This window comes from Oryx dammah, unplaced genomic scaffold, assembly GCF_014754425.2.
Source record: "Oryx dammah isolate SB20612 unplaced genomic scaffold, SCBI_Odam_1.1 HiC_scaffold_8, whole genome shotgun sequence".
In the NCBI taxonomy this organism is placed as follows: domain Eukaryota; kingdom Metazoa; phylum Chordata; class Mammalia; order Artiodactyla; family Bovidae; genus Oryx; species Oryx dammah.
Genome location: NW_024070192.1, coordinates 21,231,064 through 21,254,160, shown reverse-complemented (window position 1 = coordinate 21,254,160; position 23,097 = coordinate 21,231,064). Strand labels below are relative to the sequence as shown.

The 23,097-nt window shown below is 41.3% G+C and overlaps 1 protein-coding gene across 1 annotated transcript; it reads right to left on the bottom strand.

The window, feature by feature from the left end:
- Positions 1-6,164: 6,164 nt before the first annotated feature.
- KRT23 (keratin 23) lies at positions 6,165-22,828 on the bottom strand. Its single transcript, XM_040245404.1, has 8 exons — positions 22,354-22,828; positions 14,624-14,706; positions 13,830-13,986; positions 12,395-12,556; positions 12,185-12,307; positions 8,949-9,169; positions 8,093-8,124; positions 6,165-6,517 (listed from the first exon to the last, which is right to left on the bottom strand). Exons 1-8 carry the CDS (start codon positions 22,747-22,749, stop codon positions 6,444-6,446), a joined length of 1,248 nt encoding a protein of 415 aa, XP_040101338.1. The 5' UTR covers positions 22,750-22,828; the 3' UTR covers positions 6,165-6,443.
- Between the last annotated feature and the right edge of the window lie 269 nt (positions 22,829-23,097).

The following is a 23,097-nucleotide window of genomic DNA, read 5'->3' as shown; positions in this document are numbered from 1 at the left end:
TGTGTTTCTTCCAGTCCAGCATTGCTCGTGATGTACTCTGCATATAAGTTAAATAAGCAGGGTGACAATATACGGCCTTGACGTACTCCTTTTCCTATTTGGAACCAGTCTGTTGTTCCATGTCCAGTTCTAACTGTTGCTTCCTGACCTGCATACAGATTTCTCAAGAGGCAGGTCAGGTGGTCTGGTATTCCCATCCCTTTCAGAATTTTCCACAGTTCATTGTGATCCACACAGTCAAAGGCTTTGGCATAGTCAATAAAGCAGAAATAGATGTTTTTCTGGAACTCTCTTGCTTTTTTGATGATCCAGCGGATGTTGGCAATTTGATCTCTGGTTCCTCGGCCTTTTCTAAAACCATCACTTCATGGCAAATAGATGGGGAAACAATGGAAACAGTGAGAGATTTTATTTTCTTGGGCTCCAAAAATCACTGCAGATGGTGACTGCAGTGATTAATGAAATTAAAAGATGCTTGCTTCTTAGAAGAAAATCTATGACCAACCTAGATAGCATATTAACAAGCAGAGATATTACTTTGCCAACAAAGGTCCGTCTAGTCAGAGCTATGTTTTTTCCAGTTGTCATGTATGGATGTGAGAGTTGTGCCATAAAGAAAGCTGAGTGCTGAAGAATTGATGCTTATGAACTGTGGTGTTGGAGAAGACTCTTGAGAGTCCCTTGGACTGCAAGGAGATCCAACCAGTCCATCCTAAAGGAAGTCAGTCCTCAATATTCATTGGAAGGACTGATGCTGAAGTTGAAGCTCCAATACTTTGGCCACCTAATGCGAAGAACTGAATCATTTGAAAGACCCTGATGCTGGGAAAGATTGAAGGCAGGAGGAGAAGGGGACGACAGAGGATGAGATGGCTGGATGGCATCACCAACTTGATGGACATGAATTTGAGCAAGCTCTGGGAGTTGGTGATGGCCAGGGAAGCCTTGCATGCTGCAGTCCATGGGGTTGACTGAGCGACTGAACTGAACTGAACAAGTAATTAATTCTCATGAGCGTATTAAAAAATTAGAAATATCGGAAACATACAAAGAAATACAAAAGTACTTGATGCTACTAAAGCCACAAGTTCTCAAACTTGGCTGAAGATTGTAATTACCTGAGAATCTTTAAAATATATGGATGCCTATATTCTAACCTTCAAAAAACTTGATTTAACTGATCTATAAGTTGTCTGGGCATTAGAATTTTTTAATCTCCACAATCAATCCTAAGGTGCAGCCTAGTTTGAGAACCTCTGTGCTAAAGTAACTTTCTCAAGTCCCTTTCTCTTACCTACCTTTTCCCACCATAATTTGTGATTCATCTTTTTGCTCTTCTCTCAGCTCTATGACCTTTCTACCAACATAAAATTGCTGCATTCCTTAATAATGAATTTTTATGAAGTTTAGTTTCCAATTTCACACATCATTAACAGGGTAGTTATATAAAAACATTAATGGAAAAATGAGCTTTCAGTCAAGGCATGCGTTTGACTGGACTGAAAAATATTAAATGGATCGATCCACTCAACCATGTTATTATGGTACTACTGGAAAATATGTTGACATAAATATTCCAAAATAATACTTGATACATCTGATACATCTCTGAATTAGCCAAGTATTTCTTTAATTGGATTTTGGGTAATGGAATAGCTGCTATTTACTTGAAGTGTTCCTGTAATGGAAACAATAGAATTTGTTACCAACTCTTGTATGCGGATTGGGTGTGCGTGGGTCAAAACCAAATACAAATGAAAACTTCTCAGTTGGCAACTTGCCTGAACCTACAGACACTAATCAGTTTGTAATGGGTATTTTGAAATATTTTTGGACTTACTCAGATGTGTGAGAGAGGTTATTCTATGTTGCCTAGAGTCTAAACTTGTGCAACTGTCTCTTTACTCAGGAAAATGGTTTAATTCCTCTCTACTTGTCTGAAAAATTTATATGTTGAAATCTTACCCCCCCCCAAAGGTGATGGTTTTAGAAGGTGAGGTCTTTGGGAGGCATTTAGTTCATGAGGGTGGAGGCTCTGTGAATGGGATTAACCCTGTGAGAAAAGAGACTCCACAGAGCTCCCAAGCCCCTTCCATAATGGGAGGATACAGGCTATGAACCAGGAAGTGAACCTTCCGCAGAATGCAACCCTGCTGGTGCCTTGGCCTTGGACATCCCAGCATCCAGAGCTGTGAGGAATACATTTCTGTCGTTTTTATAAGCCACTCAATCTGTGGTATTCTGTTACAGCAGCCTGAATAGAGGAAGGCAAGAGCAATTCTTTATCAATAGGCTGACCAAGCACTCCAGTTTGCCTGGGACTAAGGGGTTTCCTAAACAAACCAGGATGAGTTGGTTCATCTTAATTGGTACAGAGAAAATGAATACTTTGGGAGTATTTTAGCTGCTTGATTGAAAATTATCCTTTTTTTTAAAAATTAGAAACATGTATTTGTTTGGCCGTGTTGGGTCTTAGTTGCAGCAGGTGGAATCTGTTTGCCATCACGTGTGACCTTTCCCTGGGGTGTGTGGACTCTAGTGGTGGCTTGCAGGGTCAGCAGTTGCAGAGCATGGGCTCCAGAGCATGTGGGCTTTAGTAGTTGTGCCATTCAGCCTTAGTTGCTCAGCAGCACGTGGGGTCTTAGTTCTCTGACAGGGATTGAACCTATGTCTCCTGCCTTGCAAGGAAGATTCTTAACCACTGGACCACCAGGGAAGTCCTGAAAAATTATTCTTATGTTTTGATTTATGACTACCAAATCCTATGTAAATGATAACAGTAAATGTAAGGTTAGTTGATTATTTTCTGGGGCTAGTATTAAAACTTTACCTTCAGCTCGTCATGTTGCTTTTTAAATATATCTTCAAAAGATTTTGTTAGCATTGCTAAATTTCACCTTGAGAAAATAAGTATATTTTATGTCTAAAATCTAGATTAAAAAAAGAGATAATGGCTAAAATAGCAGAGTGAATTGATGCTAAAGTAGAGGAAAAAAAATCAATTTTAAGATATGCCTTGAGACTATAGTACCTTATTAACATGAAGAAGTTCTCCTAGTAGAATGAAATAGAAAAAGAGGACTAATATAGTCTAATATGGATCTTTTCTTGAACCCCCCAAATCATCAAAATTTGCACAGAGAAATATTGCACAAAAATTCATTGAAGATATTATAAATTGGTTATTTTTGAAATTCTTGGAAGTAATCACACAGTAAAGATAAATTTATAGTTTTACCCCAGGGAATTAAGGTATTTCATTTAAACCAATGATACATTTTTGCAATCGTGTGATTATCCTGGATTCCTTTTGCCTAATATGAATAACCTCAGAAATATCAATAACCTCAGATATGCAGATGACACCACCCTTATGGCAGAAAGTGAAGAGGAACTAAAAAGCCTCTTGATGAAAGTGAAAGAGGAGAGTGAAAAAGTTGGCTTAAAGCTCACCATTCAGAAAACGAAGATCATGGCATCTGGTCCCATTACTTCATGGGAAATAGATGGGGAAACAGTGGAAACAGTGTCAGGCTTTATCCTTTTGGGCTCCAAAATCACTGCAGATGGTGATTGCAGCCATGAAATTAAAAGACGCTTACTCCTTGGAAGAAAAGTTATGACCAACCTAGACAGCATATTCAAAAGCAGAGATGTTACTTTGCCAACTAAGGTCCATCTAGTCAAAGCTATGATTTTTCCTGTGGTCATGTGTGGATGTGAGAGCTGGACTGTGAAGAAGGCTGAGTGCCGAAGAAGTGATGCTTTTGAACTGTGGTGTTGGAGAAGACGTTTGAGAGTCCCTTGGACTGCAAGGAAATCCAACCAGTCCATTCTGAAGGAGATCAGCCCTGGGATTTCTTTGGAGGAAATGATGCTAAAGCTGAAACTCCAGTACTTTGGCCACCTCATGAGAAGAGTTGACTCATTGGAAAAGACTCTGATGCTGGGAGGGATTGGGGGCAGGAGGAGAAGGGGACGACAGAGGATGAGATGGCTGGATGGCATCACGGACTTGATGAACATGAATCTGAGTGAACTCTGGAAGTTGGTGATGGACAGGGAGGCCTGGCGTGCTGCGATTCATGGGGTCACAAAGAGTTGGACACAACTGAGCGACTGAACTGAACTGAATCCAGTTTTGACACATGCCCAGGTCAGAAAAAAATCAAAAGCAATCCTTTCCAAGGGAGTATTCAAACATAGAGACAAAAAGTATTCAGGGCATTGCCAATGTGTTAGATAAGCATGGAACTAAATGTACTTTTAGGTTAATAACTGGATATGGAGTCTAGAGGCTCAGATAGTCCAGTGAGTGTTTGGGTCCATGCCTTTATTGTCTGGGTCTCAGTGTATTTGTCTGTAAAGTGGGAGAGTTTGACTAGCCCAGGCCTGTATAGTGCTGTGCTTAGTCAGTCATGTCTGACTCTTTGTGATCCCATGGACTGTAGCCCATCAGGCTCTTCTGTCCATGGGTATTCTCCAGGCAAGAATACTGGAGTAGGTTGCCATGCCCTTTTCCAGGGGATCTTCCCAACCCAGGGATCAAACCCAGGTTTCCTCCATTGCAGGCTGATTCTTTACCAGCTGAGTTTCCAGGGAAGGCTTCCCGGGTAGCTCAAATGGTAAAGCCCATGCCTATGGTCCAGAAAGTGAACAGGAACTAAAAAGCCTCCTGATGAAAGTGAAAGAGGAGAGTGAAAATGTTGGCTTAAAGCTCAACATTCAGAAAACTAAGATCATGGCATCTGGTCCCATCAATTCATGGGAAATAGATGGGGAAACAGTGGAAACAATGTCAGACTTTATTTTTTGGGGCTCCAAAATCACTGCAGATGGTTACTGCAGCTATGAAATTAAAAGACGCTTACTCCTTGGAAGGAAAGTTATGACCAACCTGCTGCTGCTGCGGCTAAGTTGCTTCAGTTGTGTCCGACTCTGTGCGACCCCATAGATGGCAGCTAGATAGCATGTTAAAAAGCAGAGACATTACTTTGCCAGCAAAGGTCCGTCTAGTCAAGGCTATGGTTTTTCCAGTGGTCATGTGTGGATGTGAGAGTTGGACTGTGAAGAAAGCTGAGCGCTGAAGAATTGATGCTTTTGAACTGTGGTGTTGGAGAAGACTCTTGAGAGTCCCTTGGACTGCAAGGAGATCCAATCAGTCCATCCTAAAGGAGACCAGTCCTGGGTATTCATTGGAAGGAATGATGCTGAGGCTGAAACTGCAATACGTTGGCCACCTAATGTGAAGAGCTGACTCATTGGAAAAGACTCTCATGCTGGGAGGGATTGGGGGCAGGAGGAGAAGGGGATGACAGAGGATGGGATGGCTGGATGGGATCACTGACTCGATAGACATGAGTTTGGGCAAACTCTGGGAGTTGGTGATGGACAGGGAGGCGTGGCGTGCTGTGATTCATGGGGTTGCAAAGAGTCGGACACGACTGAGCGACTGAACTGAACTGATGTTCCATTGAATTGTTAATATCCTGTTGTTTCATGTATGGCCTTCTGATGATGTCTTAGTGAACATATAGGTTTCTGTCTTCTTTTTCTCCAGTGTTGTTCCTCTGTACCAGTCTTGGCCTAGCAGCTCACACAGCTAAAATCTGAGAAAAAGACATCTTCTTCAGGGGCCTAGTCTGTCTTCTTTAGTCCTTACTACACCTCAACATAATGTCCTGGATCGTAATGTTTGCAACTCAGATTTTGGATGAGTTGTTTCCCCTCTTAGGGTCTCAGTATCTATCTGTAATGAGGATTTTTTTCCCCCTGAATTTCCTTTTCTAGTTTTAACTCTCTTTTAGGCATTGAAGTTGTTCATTCATTCATCTGTGAGACAGAATAATTTTTGGTCATCTCATTGAGGCCTTTCTGGGCATTCCTTTCTCTATCCCTGCCCTACTCCCACTTCCCTGCTGGAGTAAGTCTAGAGATCTTGGAGAGCCTTGTGAACCACATCTTGTCCCTAGTTGCGTGGCTGCAGGTAACAATTCTGGCCAGTGTTTGCTGCAGATGCCTTCAGAGCATTAAGGTCCCTGTCACTCTTTCATGGACAGTGCTCTGAGGATCCATTTTCAGGATAAAGAGGTCTTGTCAAGACAAGACTGACCTTATCTTGAGGTTTTGTCTTGCCTTATGATATTTTTTAAAAAAGGACATGATGCAGCTGGTGTGTTTTATTGGCTATAAAACATGTACAATGATGGGACTCTGACAACTGTAGTAGTAAAGTAGAGCTTTAAGCTCATGAACTCATACTTTAATTGAAAAAGTGCAGCAATATATGAAGATTGTTATGGTGAGATTGTTACAGAGAAAAAAATTTTCTGAGTTTGTTAACTCCAAGGAAACCTCTTAGAATTCACCTGGGCAAGGACTTTCCATTGAGGGGAAATGGTTTTTACAACAGGCAGAAATTTTTATTGGCCTCACTTGTACTTTCAGATCTCATTCACTTGAGAAAGAATTATTCTTCCATTGACGCTCTCCTGTGTGATGGCCTTGATCTTTGGAGCTGCAGATTTAAAAAAAAAAGCACAAAGAGGTCACTGCCATGCGCTTCCCACTATCTGAACTGTACTCCTTTCCAGGCCCCTGTTCTCAGCACCCAAAGGCTTTCTAGAATGATCGCTAAGCAATATCGTGGACTCTAATGGAGTGAGAGAAGATCTTACCGAGGAAGATTTTCCTCCCACCTTCTAGGAAATGAGGCTATCTGACCAGTGTCACTTTCTAGAGGTCAAGACCTTCACCCCACATGTTCCTGATACAGAATCTAGTATTTGACCACAAGTGCTGGAGGGGTCCTTTCTGCTTATATGGGCTTTTGAGCGCTTGCAGCATGGATTCTAGGAACGTACAGAGCCTTATACGCCATTCTGGGGACCTCATTTTAATATCCAGAGAGTATGCCATATGAAAGATCATGAGAAGCCAGGAATGTTTATCATGGTCACTGTTTTCAAAGATAAGATTTATTTGAATAAGTGCTTTGTTGATGCATCAGTACACTGATTCTAGACCAGAGGGAAGAATTGAAACCAGTAGTAGGGATCCAGGGAGAACTTCGTTAAAGTCAAGGTTCTCCAAAGTAGATTGTCCACCCTCTCCAGTAATGGGTTCCCTGTCCCTGGACTTGACTAAAGAGAGGCTGAAGGACCATGTGTTGGGATCTTGCAGAGGGATGGCAATGAAGCTAGCTATTCTGTGATGGTTACTTGGACTCTCAGTCCCCGAACCTTTAATGCCTTAGAGCATCTTATTATCAACTAATCAGAAAGTGCCACCTGTCCCAGACTGTGACTTCTTAAACTTTTCTGTGAGATGTTAATTGTAATCTGAGAAAATAGGGTTCCCCGGTCAAAGGTATTTGGGAACACTGTGCTAAACAAAATAAATTTTGTTGTGGTTTCTTTCTCTTACTTTTTCTTCCCTGCAGCAGTATTTGTTCCATCTTCAATGCTGAAACATAGCCTGATTCTTCACCAAGAGGATAGTGGTACATAGTATTCCCAGCCATACTGGGTCACACAGCACATCTTTTATAATACACAGTTAAAATCTCATGGGATGCTAGTGTTCAACAGAATGTAGTTTGGGAAATTATGGGACATCATTTTTTTTGTTAATTTCCTAGGAATTTGGCCAGCAGACTCCATAACTTAATTGTTGTTGTTCAGTCACTAAGTTGTGTCTGACTCTTTGCAATCCCATGGACTGCAGTGTGCCAGGCTCCCCTATCCTTCATTATCTCCTAAAGTTTGTTCAGATTCATGTCCATTGAGTCCATAATTTAATAGAGATATAATAATATCACTGATTATTTTTATCTACTTTACTGCTGGCGAAGAGCTCATATAATTATGTATGTATATATATATAGTTTAGGACAATATTGAGAGCTCACTTGGTTCAGCCATATCTAATTTAAGTTGATTCAATATTATATTCCTGGCCATTTGGCAGTAAAGTAAAAACTGAACAAAGAACATTCAGTAGTACACGAGAGTATGATTACTGAAGGATGGATAAATGTGCTGATTCATTAAAAAAAAAAAGTAGATTCAAACAGTGAAAGAGTATTTTTTACCTTTGACGTTTGACTTAGATTCTTCCATTGTCCTATAAAAGTGATAAAGGCTCATTTTAGTATTAGCAACAATCATAAAAACTTCTCAAGATGAACTAACTTCCTTTGCCTGCTGGTACATTCACAGCTCTTTAATGAGGATAATTATTTGAGTTCTGTAGTTTCAAGGTCATGAGTTCATGGGAGAACCCTCCTGGACCCAAAAGGCAGTGAGTACTGCCTCCCACTAATGCTGGGGGCTGGAGAAATCTGCTGAGTCACCTCCATCCTTTCAGCCAGCTGCAGGCTTTGCCTCCCTCGGATCCTTTCCAGGGTCTGGGTCTGAAGTGTGAACCCCCTGGGCTTTTCAGACTGTTTGGGGTTTGGTCCAATAACATTTTATTTATGTACTAAAAAAATTCTAACCCTTTCTCTTGGGTTATAGAACATATGTGCCCTTCTGTGGACAGTTATAACAAAACTACTCAGAGATTCCAGATAAAATATCTGGACATCTCAATCTCTTATGAGTCTTTTCCTGCTGTTAGATTCCTCAATCTTTTTTTCTTTTTTGAGCGAAAATTGGGTGCATTACGACTGGGAAACACTGTAGCCAAACTTTCTTCATTGTTTGTTTCTAGAGATATAAAATATTAAGTGACACTGTTGACTTCAAATCGTAGTGTCCTGGGAATAACAGTTGATGAAGTCACACTTCCTACTTAACGGAATACAACCTGATCTAAGTACCTACAGAAGAAATTCAGCATAATTTCTTTCTCTACATGGATGATGGCTAACAGGACCCTAAGGTACATGAATGCACACAAGAGTGGATACACTTTTCACTGTCCTTCCCTGCCAGTTTTTGCCTTACCCTCCATTCTCTCCTTCCAAGAGCTGGCGGTAGGTGGCGATTTCCTTCTCTAGGTGGGTTTTGATGCCCAGGAGGACCTTGTATTCATTGTTCTGACGCTCCAGGTCATGGCGTAGCTGTGTCAGTTCCTTCTCATAGTGGGAGATGATCTGTTGCATGTCCTGGAGCTGGCAGGAGTACCGAGACTGGGTCTCTGATAACATGTTTTCTAAAGCAGATTTCTGAAAGAGGAATGAAATTTCTTTCATCTACTGACTGATGGCTTGACTTAATGGCCTGCTGAGTTGGGCTTCCCTGGTGGCACAGTGGTAAAGAATCCACCTCCCAATGAAGGAGACTCAGAAGATGTGGGTTTGGTTTCTGGGTGGAGAAGATCCCCTGGAAGAGGAAATGGCAACCCACTCCAGTATTCTTGCCTGAAAAATTCCATGGACAGAGGAGCCTGGCGGGCTACAGTCCATGGGCTCACAAAGAGCTGGACACAACTGAGCACGTGTGCTTGCTGAGCAGTGAGAATATACCAACTACTCTGCTGGGTGTCTTGGTGGAGTTGGGGATGAGTGAGGAGGAGCAGGCTGACTTTTAGGTTTGGAACCAGGCAGTGAGGAGTCAGGACTTTCTGAATCTCATTTTTCTAGGCATAAAGCCTTTGTGTCAGGGAGTTCTATGCAACTTAGCCGCACTCCTGTCATATTTATTGTTGATGTAGCTTGTTTGGGAGTGAATATACCCCACCTTGCCCTGATCTGTTCCTTATCTACTTCTGCTTATATTTTGTTTTAGGCCAGACTGAAAGCTCCTCGAAGGAAACAGTAGCCAGGACTGCTATCTTTTTGTATCTTCAGAGAAGGGTCTCAAGTAATGGTGCCAGATAAAATAGAAGGCACCTGATTAAGTATGAATTTCAGATGAGGAATCAGTAATTTTCTTTTAGTATAAATGTGTGCCAAATGTTCCCCCAAATATTGCACAAGAACTTATACTAAAAAAAAAAAAAAAACCCACTTGTTCATCTGAAATTCAAATCTCACTGCGTGTCTTCCATTTTAATTTGGTGACTCTGGTAACACATTATCATTTTTGAGGAAATTCTGAAAGCTGCAAAATGAAGGAAGCAGAGAACCAAGTTCAAGTCCCTGTTCTGTTTGGATTTACCACCTACTTTTCTAGCGCACATAACTTTAATCTTAAAGAGACATTCATAGCTAATAAAGCACCCTGCACTTCAGGGCTACTAACGTTCAGGGGGCCCTTCATGCTGCCTGGCTATTACCCCATATGTCTCTGGTCTCGTCACTTTCTTGTTCTCCCAAAGGGATATTTTGTTCCTTCTTCTCTGTCTGCAAACCCCTCTTCTCCCTGTCCTTTCTCTTAGCCCATGAGCTTGCTTCCTCTGTCGCCGAGGATATGAAAGCCCTCAGGGGAGGGCTCCCACCAGCTCCGCGAGCTTCCACCCACAGACATGAGTCTGTGTCGACACTCGTTCCCCTCCTGTTATGAGGGGAATGACCGTCCCTGTCTGTGTCACGGTTATTTCAGCAATTACCCCCTGTCTTGCAACATGAATGCTTTCCTCTCTCCTGGATTACTCCCACCAGCTTTCAAACAGAATTTCTTCCACCTTAAAATTTGTTCTCTCGAGCCCATAACTATCTTCAGCAATCAGCCAATTTCTCTCCTCGCCTTTGCTTACTGCAGAGCTCCTCAAAGAGTTGTCTATACCCTCTGTTTCAAATTCCCCTTGACTTCCCTCTAAGGGTCAAGGGGAACCTGGTGCCACTGTTAACCCTAGGGCCTCCTCTTCTCTCCTTTCTTCTTCCTTCTGTTGACTCACTGCATCCGTGTTGGCTTCCTGGCTGTTCCTCCAACCTGTCTGACACACCCGTGCCTCATAGCTTGTGCATTTGCTATTCCCTCCACCTGGAACTCCCTCCCCATAGCGATGTAATGCATCTTCGTATCACTTTGAGGGTTTTGCTCAACTCTCACCTTAACAGTAAAGCCTCTCCCAACCACCTGGCTTTAAAATGACAGCTCTTCTCCTGGAAAGCCTAACCTCTCCCTCATGTTTCATTTCTTTGCAGCATTTTCCTCCATCTGGTATATTATTTATTTTGATGATTTGTGCCTTTATTGTCTATCATCTACAGTAGTATACAAACTCCTTTATTATCAAATCCTCAGTTACTTAGAATAGTGTCAGGTAGTAGGAAGCATGAAACTAGATATAAATGTCGAGCTGACCTTGCAGGGCTGTTGTGAAATATCTAATGCTAAAATGTTCTGAAAGCTACAAAACTATTTAGATAATTTTAAAATATAGTAATTTATTTGTGTTTAAATAATATAAAATACTGTAATTATTTCTGTGTTCATTATCATCACCTTGACAGTGTACATTTTAAATGTCTGTCCATCATCACTGATTCTTAAAATGTAACAGCAATTTACCAGGTGCACCTGCAACAAAATGAACTAATTATTTCTCCTCAAGACTGAGAGCAGAGTAGCACTGGGGAATGGTATTGATGAATGATTAGAAGATTCAGATAGGCTAAGAAGGAAATTCAATGATAGATTTTCTTTAATGAATTTTAAGTGCTTATAACACTCCTAAAAGCATTTTTACTGAAAACCATGATGATCAAAGAAATGACTTAGACACAAGAACTTACTGTTCACTGGGCATAAGACTGTTCACTGTATAAGACGCACATACAATAACAGAGCAGCACTTTGGAGCCAGCCAAGCCTGGATTTACCACTTACTCATGTTGGCACCAGAATTTCTCTTTCTTGGAACTGGGAGGGGGCAGCATGGTTGTAAGGGGGAGAGCATTGATAGGGGTTTTGAGGGTGTAGAACTGCCCACCCCACCCCATGCCCACCCCAAACCACCATGTGGCTTCACCACTGGCCGCTTATTAACTGTGTAACCCTGGTCAATTCACTTAACTGTTTGGGGCTTTGGTTCCCTTATCTCCAAAATGGGGACACCAGACCTATCTGGAAAGGTTAATGTGAGGATTGATGACATTGACTATAATGAATGTGGCACAGCACGGACACCTCAATAAATGAGAACTCTTATCATCCTCACTGTGGACAATTTGGATGGAAAGTGGGAGTTTGGATGGAGAAGGGCCCCAAGGGAGTTGGAGAGACAGGCCCCGGAGAGAAGAAGGTTTTGTGGAGGAAGTGGTAACTGACCTAAGATTTTTCCAGCTCAAACTCACCTTGCTGCACTGTGTCTGCAGGTCAATCTCCAGGGCCTGGAAAGTGCGCTTCAGTTCATGAAGGTCACTTTGGCTGCTCTGCACACCTGTTGGACTGGCTGCTTCCTGGGCCACGGCTGCTGACTGTGAGACCAAAAAAAGAAGAGAGGCATTGGCACTGGGAGCACTTGTAAGTGGAAACTTTGGGAAGTTTGGGCATCTTTCTTTTACCTGCTCTTTATACCAAGTGTCCAAGTCTTGATGCTTCTTTTTAATTATAGACTCATATTCCTGCCTCATATTCTCCAGGACCTTAATCAGATCTTCTCCCGGGGTTGTATCCACCTTCACGTTGACCTTGAAGTCATTTGGCAAACGGTGTTCCTCCACTTCCTGTTTAACCACAGAGAGAGAAAATGAATCAGTTTTGACAATCAGAAGGCCAGAAGTATGTTGATGGGCAGCCGTACACAGATCTTTTAAAAATTCAGCTTATGCGTTTGCCACTCCTCCATTGGCTTGGTTTGGTTTCTCAGTTATTGTTTGTTGATGACAAAACATATGCTTTTTTTCCTCATATATATATATATATATATATATTTTTTTTTTTTTTTGCCATACCACACTGCATGTGGGATCTTAATTCCCTGAACAGGGATTGAACCCAGGGCCCCTGCGTGGAAGAAGTGAGGAGTTTTAGTCAATGGACTTGCAGGGAAGCCCCTCTCTTATAATTTTATGAAGTAAAGAATAGCACTAGACAGGTAATCAAATGGCCCCTGTGATTACTGACTTAATCCCTGGTTGAAAACATTTTACACGGAGTTTTGCTTACGTAGAGTGTAAAGTACTCTTCAACAAGTGTTCATGAGTGAAATGATGACACAATGAAACACTTGAACATTTCAGGTTATAGGCCAAAGCTTTGGGGAAGCAGTTCAGTAACCCAAAGCCAAACGGTGTAGAGACTTTCAAAATCTTGTCAGTGTATTATGACTCTGTAGGGATGATGCCCATGAGGTATCATGAAACCAAGAAACTACAGGAAAGGTTTACTTAACAACCATATCTAACCAGGTGTACAGAAGGTGAGGTTCTTTGATAAGCAGTTTTGTTTGCCTAAAATGGGGATTGTTTTTCTATCTTTTCATCAGAGTCTTGGGGATTTTAGATGGATGCTAACTTTTAAAGTCAGTTAAATGCTTTTGGCAATTGAGACTCAATTTTTGCCAATAGTTATATCAAATATATAGTAACTGTGAGTTACTATAGAATATAACTATATTGAATATAATCTGGATCGATGGGAGTCTATTCTGTTGTTCTCCAACTTGCTACACATTGGGTTAATGAAAGAAGTTCGATCCCACACATTTATTTTTCTTGCATCATATTAATAAACAGGTCTAGATAAACAATGTATATTAACAAAATTGTTGACTGATGTCATAGTTAATTGGAATTGTGTTTTAGCTGTTGTATTTGACACCAGGGTAAATGACTGTGAACATGGAAAAATTAGATATGTATGTGGTTCCTTATGATTATTTAGGTTGAAGACAACAGAGCTGGCATTCAGGTGGTGATTTCTTCTGGAGCTACTGAGTCACCTGAAACGTGTGGACTAAGAGCTGTACTGGTTACCTGGAGATCCTCGGAGTCCTACCTGCTCATGACGCTTCTTCATGAGGATGAGCTCTTTCCTCATCCCCTCAACCTCCTGTTCTAGGTCTGTGGTGACAATGGTGAGATCATCCAAGGTCTTTCGGAGGCCTTCAACTTCAATTTCTAAGTCTTTCTTGAAGGAGTGTTCATTTTCATACCTTTGGTTAGTAGGAAGAGAACAGAACACTTGTTATTGGAAGGATTCACCTTAGTTTTAGGCTGAATTTCTTACTTTTTACATTTCATGCAGGTTTTTCTATGATGGTGATCCAATATTATTTTTTTCTTTAGAGAGAATGGCATAATAAACAGCCATATAGCCGTCATTTAGCTTTAGCAGCTGTTAACATTTTGCCATATTCATTTGGTCTATATTCTATCTTGTATTTTAAAGTAAATTATAGACATTATGTCCTTTCAACCCCTAAATACTTCAGAATGTATCTTTTAAGAAAAGAGAGTTTTCTAAATAAGCATAGTAACATTATCACACCTAAAAATCAACAATAAGTTTTTAATATCATCTAAGTGTTTGTATTCAAATTTCCCCATACCAAAAAGTGTATTTTATATCTGGTTTGTGTATTAAATATCTGTCTGGACCCTAGTGACTGAAGCGACTTAGCAGCAGCAGCAGCAGCATGCCTTTTCATTATAGCTTAGTAAGATTTTACACGTGGGTAATGGTGAGGTACATTTTCTTTCTGCAAAACAGAAACAAGAACAATTCCCAAAACCAAGCCAACCCCCATCCCCTCCCCGCACCCACCACAACACTGTGAAGAAGGAACTTACTTAAGGCTGAAGTCATCCACTGCCATCCTGGCGTTGTCAATGAGAAGGATGATCTGAGCATTGTTTACCTTGCCATCTGCTATCTGTAAAGCACACATCAAGAGTCACTTCAGTTGCATGCAAATCCACAGGGCAGCTGCATTTCTGCCCAGTTCCTGATAATCTGACTTATCAGCAGATAAGGCTTTATTTTCTAGCAGTGGAATAATGAGCAGTCAAGTCAATTAATACTTATTGAGCACTTACTAAGTGCAAAGCACAAGAGTGGTTTTGTAGTAAGGGTATGGTCTGCAGTCACTTTCACTGTCTTTTTTTATATTGGCTTTTGATAGAATTGATGCAACTGCTCAAAGAATGATACAGGCGGGGGAAGGAGAGTAATTGTGGAAAATGCCTTTTAACTATCTAGCAAGATCCACACAAAGTGAAAGTGAAAGTCGCTCAGTTGTGTCTGACTGGGGATTTTCCGACTTGTTTTCATTTTGTCCGACTTGTTTTTCGACAAGGCTATGGTTTTTCCAGTAGTCATGTATGGATGTGAGAGTTGGACTATAAAGAAAGCTGAGCACCAAAGAATTGATGCTTTTGAACTATGGTGTTAGAGAAGACTCTTGAGAGTCCCTTGGACTGCAAGGAGATCCAACCAGTCCATTCTAAACGAAATCAGTCCTGAATATTCATTGGAAGGACTGATGTTGAAGCTGAAACTCCAATACTTTGGCCACCTGATGCGAAGAGCTGACTCATTTGAAATAAGACCCTGATGCTGGGAAAGATTGAAGGCAGGAGGAGAAGGGGACAACAGAGGAAGAGACGATTGGATGGCATCACTGACTCAATGGACATGAGTTTGAGCAAGCTCTGGGAGTTGGTGATGGCCAGGGAAGCCTGGTGTGCTACAGTCCATGGGGTTGCAAAGAGTCAGACACAACTAAGTGAATGAACTGAACTAAGCATAATTAGTTTTTGCCCTAAATGACCATAGCCATATATATAACTTATAGGTATGTATATGTGTTTGTAAATTATTCAACGATGTGAATGCTCCAATTGTAGCTATTAAAATATTAACTGAAAGGGGAGAAGGATGAGTTGGGAATTTGGGATTAACTGTTTTGCATGGGCTTCCCTGGTGGGTCAGATGGTAAAGAATCTGCCTGCAATGCAGGAGACACAGGTTTGATTCCTGGGCCAGGAAGATCCTGTGGAGACAGGAGTGGCAACCCACTCCAGTATTCTTGCCTAGAGAATTCTATGGACAGAGGAGTCTGGTGGGCTACAATCCATGGATCACAAAGGTCAGACATGATTGAGCAACTATATCACACACACACACACACACACACACACACTGTATAGCATAGGGAACTATATTCAGTTTCTTGTAATAACTTATAATGGAAAAGAATCTGAAAAAGGATATATATATATATATATACACACACATATATATAACTGAATCATTGTGCTGTATACTTGAAACATTGTATACCAGCTATACTTAATTAAAAAAACAAAAATTAAAAATATTAACTGAAATAATTCTCTACCATAAATTAAGTAGATTAATAAACTTCATGTTAAAACTTTAACTTTGTAACTGCCTTTAGTTAAAGATTTTCACTGCTGCTGCTGCTGCTAAGTCGCTTCAGTCGTGTCCGACTCTGTGCGACCCATAGACGGCAAACCACGAGGCTCCGCCATCCCTGGGATTCTCCAGGCAAGAACACTGGAGTGGGTTGCCATTTCCTTCTCCAATGCCTGAAAGTGAAAAGCGAAGTGAGGTTGCTCAGTCGTGTCTGACTCTTCAAGACCCCATGGACTGTAGCCTAGCAGGCTTTTCCGTCCATGGGATTTTCCAGGCAAGAGTACTGGAGTGGGATGCCATCGCCTTCTCCGAAAGACTTTCACTAGATGTGTATATATTTTTTATTTAAAAAGAGAATTATTGTTGAAGTATCCACCTGAGAAATTGAGTATATAAATGTTTGATTTGTAAATACTTCTAGGTAGTTGTAATCAGAGAAATACACATATCAGAGAAATAATATATGACACTCAATTTTAATGTATGTCATTGTTTTGGGGAAAATTGGATGGAATATATCTCAATGTCAAAAGTATACTACTTTTGTACCAAGTATTGCGCTGAACTGGGAATCAGCAGATTTTTCTTTTATTTCCTGTTACTGACCATTGGTGTAAACTTGGGTCAGTTACCCAACTCTGCAGACTTCAGTTCCATCAACGCTTTTTACAAATAAGGAGCTTGAACTGAAAACATGTGACCTTAGGGGTCCTAGCTCCAAACTTCTGTAACTTACTTGGGACCAAAGAATCTGTGACATTCCCATCGTATTTATGCAGATAGTTGCTTTAATTAGAGAGGATTTTCTTAGGACAAACTTATACTTCGACACAAAGACACCTTTCAAAATTCTGGCCCTGTTCAAAGTTCCACTGATTACTTGGAATTTTGTGTCATGAATAGACAATAGCAGGATTCAGAGGTGTTCAGAACGCTGGGTCTGGAATTCCCAGAGCAGGTCCTGGGGTCCTGCTCCAGCACCTACCTCCTGAGTGAGCTCTGCCAAGTCTTGACTTCTTCATCCATAAAATGGCAATAATAACAACCACAGAGTTATGAGAATTAGATTAGAAGAGATTAAATAAAATAATGCAAAATAGCATTTCTGGGCACAGTCTAGACACTCTGAAAACAATCAGTTGAAGCTAAATTAGTTCAGAAAAATGTAAAGAAAATTTAATTTTGTTTTAAAAAAGCTGGCACTTTTGTAATTAGAGCCAGTGTCTGCACTGGATAAATCCTAGGGTTTAAATGTTGAGATGCATTGTCTACTTTGTTGTTCATGATGGGAGATAACCAGACTGGCTGCCCATGCCCAACTCAATTCCCTTAGTGGATTCCAAATGGTATCATGAAGACTTCCATAGGTCTGAAAAGGGATTCTGTAGATATTTCCTTATCTTTCATCTACAGTGCTGCTTAGGGATTTCTTACCAATGCTTTCGTCTCCAGGCTGTTTAGTCTTTGCATGATCTAAGCTCATGGGAGATGAAAAGTAACTCCATCCAAAATGGCCTGGGGATCTCTGCAGTTAGCCTCAGCTGTTCCCTGAGGTTTTGCTTGACATTCAGAGAAACCATGCCCTGTACACTCCATGTAATCAGAAAATAAAACATACCACCTGTGCTGGAAACACCACAGTTTTCCAATGAAGTACCTTATGTATAATATACTTTTAATTGGAAGACCATGGAGTAAGAACATCACTTCCATATAGAATGGATAAACAATATTCTGTGCTATACAGAATGTATAGTGCATGGAACTATATCCAATATTCTGTGATAAACCATAATGGAAAGTAATATTAAAAAAAAAGAAGTTGCCTCAGTCATGTCCAACTCTTTGTGACCCCATGGACTGTAGCCCACCAGGCTCCTCTGTCTATGGGATTCTCCAAGCAAGAACACTGGAGTGGGTTGCCATGCCCTCCTCCAGAGTATCTTCCTAACCCAGGGATCAAACCCACGTCTCTAATGTCTCCTGCATTGGCAGTCGGGTTCTTTACCACTAGCACCGCCTGGGATATCTATACATCTACATATAGACATATATAAAACTGATCTACTTTGCTGCACAGGAGAAATTAACACAACATTGTAAATCAACTCTATTTCAATTAAAAAATAGTGTCACTTTCTCTATACTGATACAGATATTAAGTTTGAGACAAAGGTGAATTTATTTCACAGAAGTGTGCTGATGTTGCTTTGTTAGTTGTGACAAATGTGCCATGGTGATGGAAGATTTTAGTGATGAGGGGAGCTGGGTGATTTATGGAAAGTTTCTGTACCATGTAAATCTAAAAATACTCCACATGAAAAGTTTATTTAAAATAATAAGAAGGATGCAAAACAATGTGTATACTTAAAAAAATCATCTGTGAACTTATTTGGTTTTTCTGAATTAAATTGATAATTTATCCATGGCAAAACCCACATCAAAAGTCGGATTTCCCCAGGTAGCATTCTTATAGTACATGAGTTGATATAGAATAAATTTAAAAACTGAAACTATTTCTTCCTCGTTGGGTTACCTGATACAATATTATGATACAACCACTATTACTGAGCCATCCTTCACAGTAATGAATGAACAAGAATGGGTTGAGAAATAATATATGAGGCATAGGTATTGCATTGTGTTGTAATTAATCACTTGGATTCTCCCCAAGGACCTGAGTTCATTCTTTTAAAATAATCTGGTTTGTGTCTTAGTGCGGCATCATTGCTTCAGGGTGTGTAATCTACTAGGGAGAGGAGAACAGAACTTGTGACTGCAAACCAATGAGCCAAATATAGTACTATTGAGTACTACACCTTAGTATTTGTGAGACGATGTCCAACTCTGTGTTTCAAAGAGTTTAGTGATGAGGGGAGCTGGGTGATTTATGGAAAGTTTCTGTACCATGTACATCTAAAAATACTCCACATGAAAAGTTTATTTAAAATAATAAGAAGGATGCAAAACAGTGTGCATACTTAAAAAAATCATCTGTGAACTTATTTGGCTTTTCTGAATTAAATTGATAATTTATCCATGGCAAAACCCACATCAAAAGTCTGACTTCCCCAGGACTTATTTGGTTTTTCTGAATTAAATAGATAATTTATCCATGGGAAAACCCACATCAAAAGTCTGATTTCCCCAGGTAGCATTCTTATAGTACATGAGTTGATACAGAAGAAATTTAAATAATTTTCTTTTCTTTCTTTTTCTTTTGGCCATTAAGTTTGTGGGATCTTAGTTTCCTGACCTGGGATTGAACCCAGGCCCACAGCAGTGAAAGCATCAAGTTCTAACCACTAGCACCAGGGAATTCCTGAAATATTTTCTTACAGACTTCTGGAGTAACATTTAACATCCTTAAAGTGAAGGTGTTGTTCAATCACTAAGTCATGTCTGACTCTTTGTGACCCCATGGACTGCAGCACGCCAGGCTCTCCTGTCCTTCATTATCTCCTAGAGTTTGCTCAGATTCATGTCCATTGAGTTGGGGCTGGGAGAGAGCTGTATCTACTCAGAACATTTCATGAGTCTTGGAAGGCCCAGGAAGGGGTAAGTCCCGGGAATGGTGGGACTTCTTTGGGCCTCTGTTTTGTCACCTATAAACAGGGGAGGTCTGATAGATCATCTGAACTTCAAATAGCTGTTTTCTTCAAACACAGAGAAAAACAACTGAAGTAAGAAATACAGAAATGAATACAATTTGAAGCTCAAGGAGCTTCCCATTTAGTGTCAGAACCAAGAACCTGGGGTTTCCTAGAAGGTGGGCCAGCCACCCACTCCTTGTAATTGTCCGCACTCGCTTTTCTCAATTCTGTTCCAAAGAATTTAGGCACCCACTTGACCTCAGTCTCCTCATCCATAGATTGGGGATAAAAACACCTGCTTCACAGAATGAGATAATGGGTATGAAATACATGTTGTATGATTAGGAGTGCAAATGGGATGCACTATCTTTATTAACACATAGCATCATTTTTGATGAGGCAGACTGGCCAGCACCAGGCTATGTGGAAATTACGAGGCCATTAGAAACAGACCTAGGTTAGAATCCCAGCTCTAGCTCTTCCTGGTGGCTTTGGATGGCTGCTTCACTTCTCTGAGCTTCAATTTCTTTCCAGGGTTGTGGTGAGAAATAAATCAGATGATACAGAATGTTTCCATCATTGCAGAAAGCTCTTGGACCACACTGATGAGTGTATTCAGTACCTGACATGATGCCTAGAATATAATAATCGCTCAATAATTTTTTCTGTCCCCTTTCCTCCATCTTTCTGCTGTTAGCTGATGCATTATTTGACCAGGTCTAACCTCACGTTTCTTTTGGGAGTTATGTTCTTAGCTTCCCATTTGCAAAAAACTTCTGTCCTCTCCATTCTAAAACCAAAGCAACTTTATTAATAAAAACAGTATGGTAAGGTTTGTTGAGTCACCTTGTTTTTTTGGTAAAGACAACCATGTACTATATAGTTAAGACAATTACACAGTCAGCTATTAGGCTGATTATTCAATAATTAGGGTTCATTATAAGGACAGATTTCTATTATCTTGATTCAGGCAGGGGCGACTGAGTGTTGAGAAATAGTATCATAAAAATGTTGGAAACCCGTGATGCTCTTTCTAGGATAGGTTCAATCATGATCTTACAGGAAATTTTCTGGGACTACTTTACTTAAGAGAATTTCCATAGCTTTAAAATGTACCCTAGATGACTGGGTTCCCTGTACTTCTAGCCAATGTTACGAAACATCCCAGAAGGTATAATGGTGTGCAGCCCACTCCTGTATTCTTGCCTAGAAAATCCCATGGGCAGAGGAGCCTGGTGGACTATAGTCATAGGGTCAAAAAGAGTTGGACACTGCTGAGTGACTGAGCAGAAGGTATAAAGTTAGGTTTTTAAATGTTTGGTTGAAAAGCCATTCATATTTTGAAGAAGTCTCCATAATCCATCCTAACTCTAAGATTCTAAAAATCAGACCCATTTTTATTATTTTTTTTCCCCTAGCAATATGCCATTTTCAGAACTGTGAGTGGCTAGAATTCCGAACTTCTGAAAGTCCCCAAGAGGAAGCATCCAGGGAAATCACAAAGATGTATCTGCTAGTGGAGTGACAGCTTGTATGCGTGATCTCCAGAAGAGTACAACTCAGCCTTTCTTTGGTGGGTAATCACACTGTTGTCAGGACTTTGAGGTGGAGCAGAAACTGATGTAACGAGACGTAAATGCTCTCTTGTGCCTTGTACACTGAGCATGAGGAATGAAGACCAGCCCTGATCATTACGATTATGTTGTCAGATCGTAAGTGGTACCAGACAGCACCTGCTTTCCTTCCATGTTTTCTATATAGTTCATGTACAGAAGATTAAATATACAAAACAGACTTTCCTGACTCCATATTTAAGGTATGATAAGAAAATGTCCTTGGGCTTCCCAGGTGGCGCTGGCGCTAAAGAACCCACCTGCCCATGCAAGAGACATAAGAGACGAGGGTTTGATCCCTGCTTGGGAAGATGCCCTGGAGAAGGAATGGCAAACCATTCCAGTACTTTTGCCTAGAGAATCTCATGGACAGAGGAGTCCAGTGGGCTACAGTCCACAGGGTCACAAAGAGTTGGACACGACTGAAGCGACGCAACATGCACAAGAAAATATCCTTGGGTTTCCCTGGTGGCTTAGTGGTAAAGAATCTGCTTGCCAGCGCAGGAGACATGGGTTCGATCCCTGTTCCAGGAAGATCCCACATGCCATCTAAGCCTGTCACAACTGTTGAGCCTGTGTTCTGGAGCCTAGGAGCTGCAACCACTGAAGCCTGCATAGCCTAGAGCTCATGCTCACCAACAAGAGGAGCACCCGTACCACAGCTAGAGAGAAGCCCCCACTCTCCACAACTAGAGAGAAGCTCAGAACTTCATCAACAAAGACCCAGCACAGCAATAAATAAGTAAATGAAAAAACTCTTTACCATCTGAGCCACTAGAGAAAAGAAAGAAAATATCCTTGAATACTTTTGTTCATGATTTTTTTAAGCTCTTTTTGTCATTTTCCAGGAAATTATCTCTTCTACTGCTTTCTTCTCTCATGGGTCTCCTGGAAATGCAGTTCCCTCTTGAGTTCCAGGGTTACCCAGGATCTTACCTGCTCCTGCAGGTGGCTGATGCTTTCCTCATATTGGGAGTAGTCTTGCTTATTGCCTGAATCTCTTTGCTGATGCCACTTCAGGATGCAGCTTTCTAGTTTCACGTTGGCCTCCTCCAAGGCACGCACCTTTTCCAGGTAGGTGGCCAGGCGGTCATTAAGGTTCTGCATCATCTCCTTCCCATTTCCACCTAGGAGGGAGCTGCCTCTTCCAGACCTCCAAGACCCTTCAGGGAGTGGACAGCTCGGTGAGGAGAAGGAAAGCGAGATGCGGACACCCCCCGCACCACCATGGACACTCGGAGCCCGGGGAAAGCTGCCTGGCCGGCCCCAGCCGCCTCCTGTGGCATAGAGGGAACCTGAGCAGTTCTGGCTGAAGCTCTGGTTGGAATTCATGGTTCCATCTGTGGCTGGGGCAGGACTGGGCTCTGGTCCACTCCCTGGCACCACAAAACTGAGCCGCCCCAGACTGCCCCAGATGGCTTTATGCCCTTTGCTGTGGGAGTTCCCTCTTCTGACAGCTGTACCGACAAGATCCTATCATTGTGCAACACGTGTTTCCTCTTGGTCAATCCCGAAGCGCCCCCGGGCCTTCACACACGGGCTGTTGTTTAGAGTCGCATGATATACCAGGTTGCTTTTCCCTTCCAGTGTTAACCTGGAGGTGTGGCCCACGGCCTTAGGTGGGTATTAGTCTCAGGTGTCTTTCTAGTCTTTTTGCCATTGTCCGTTTATCTGGAAAAG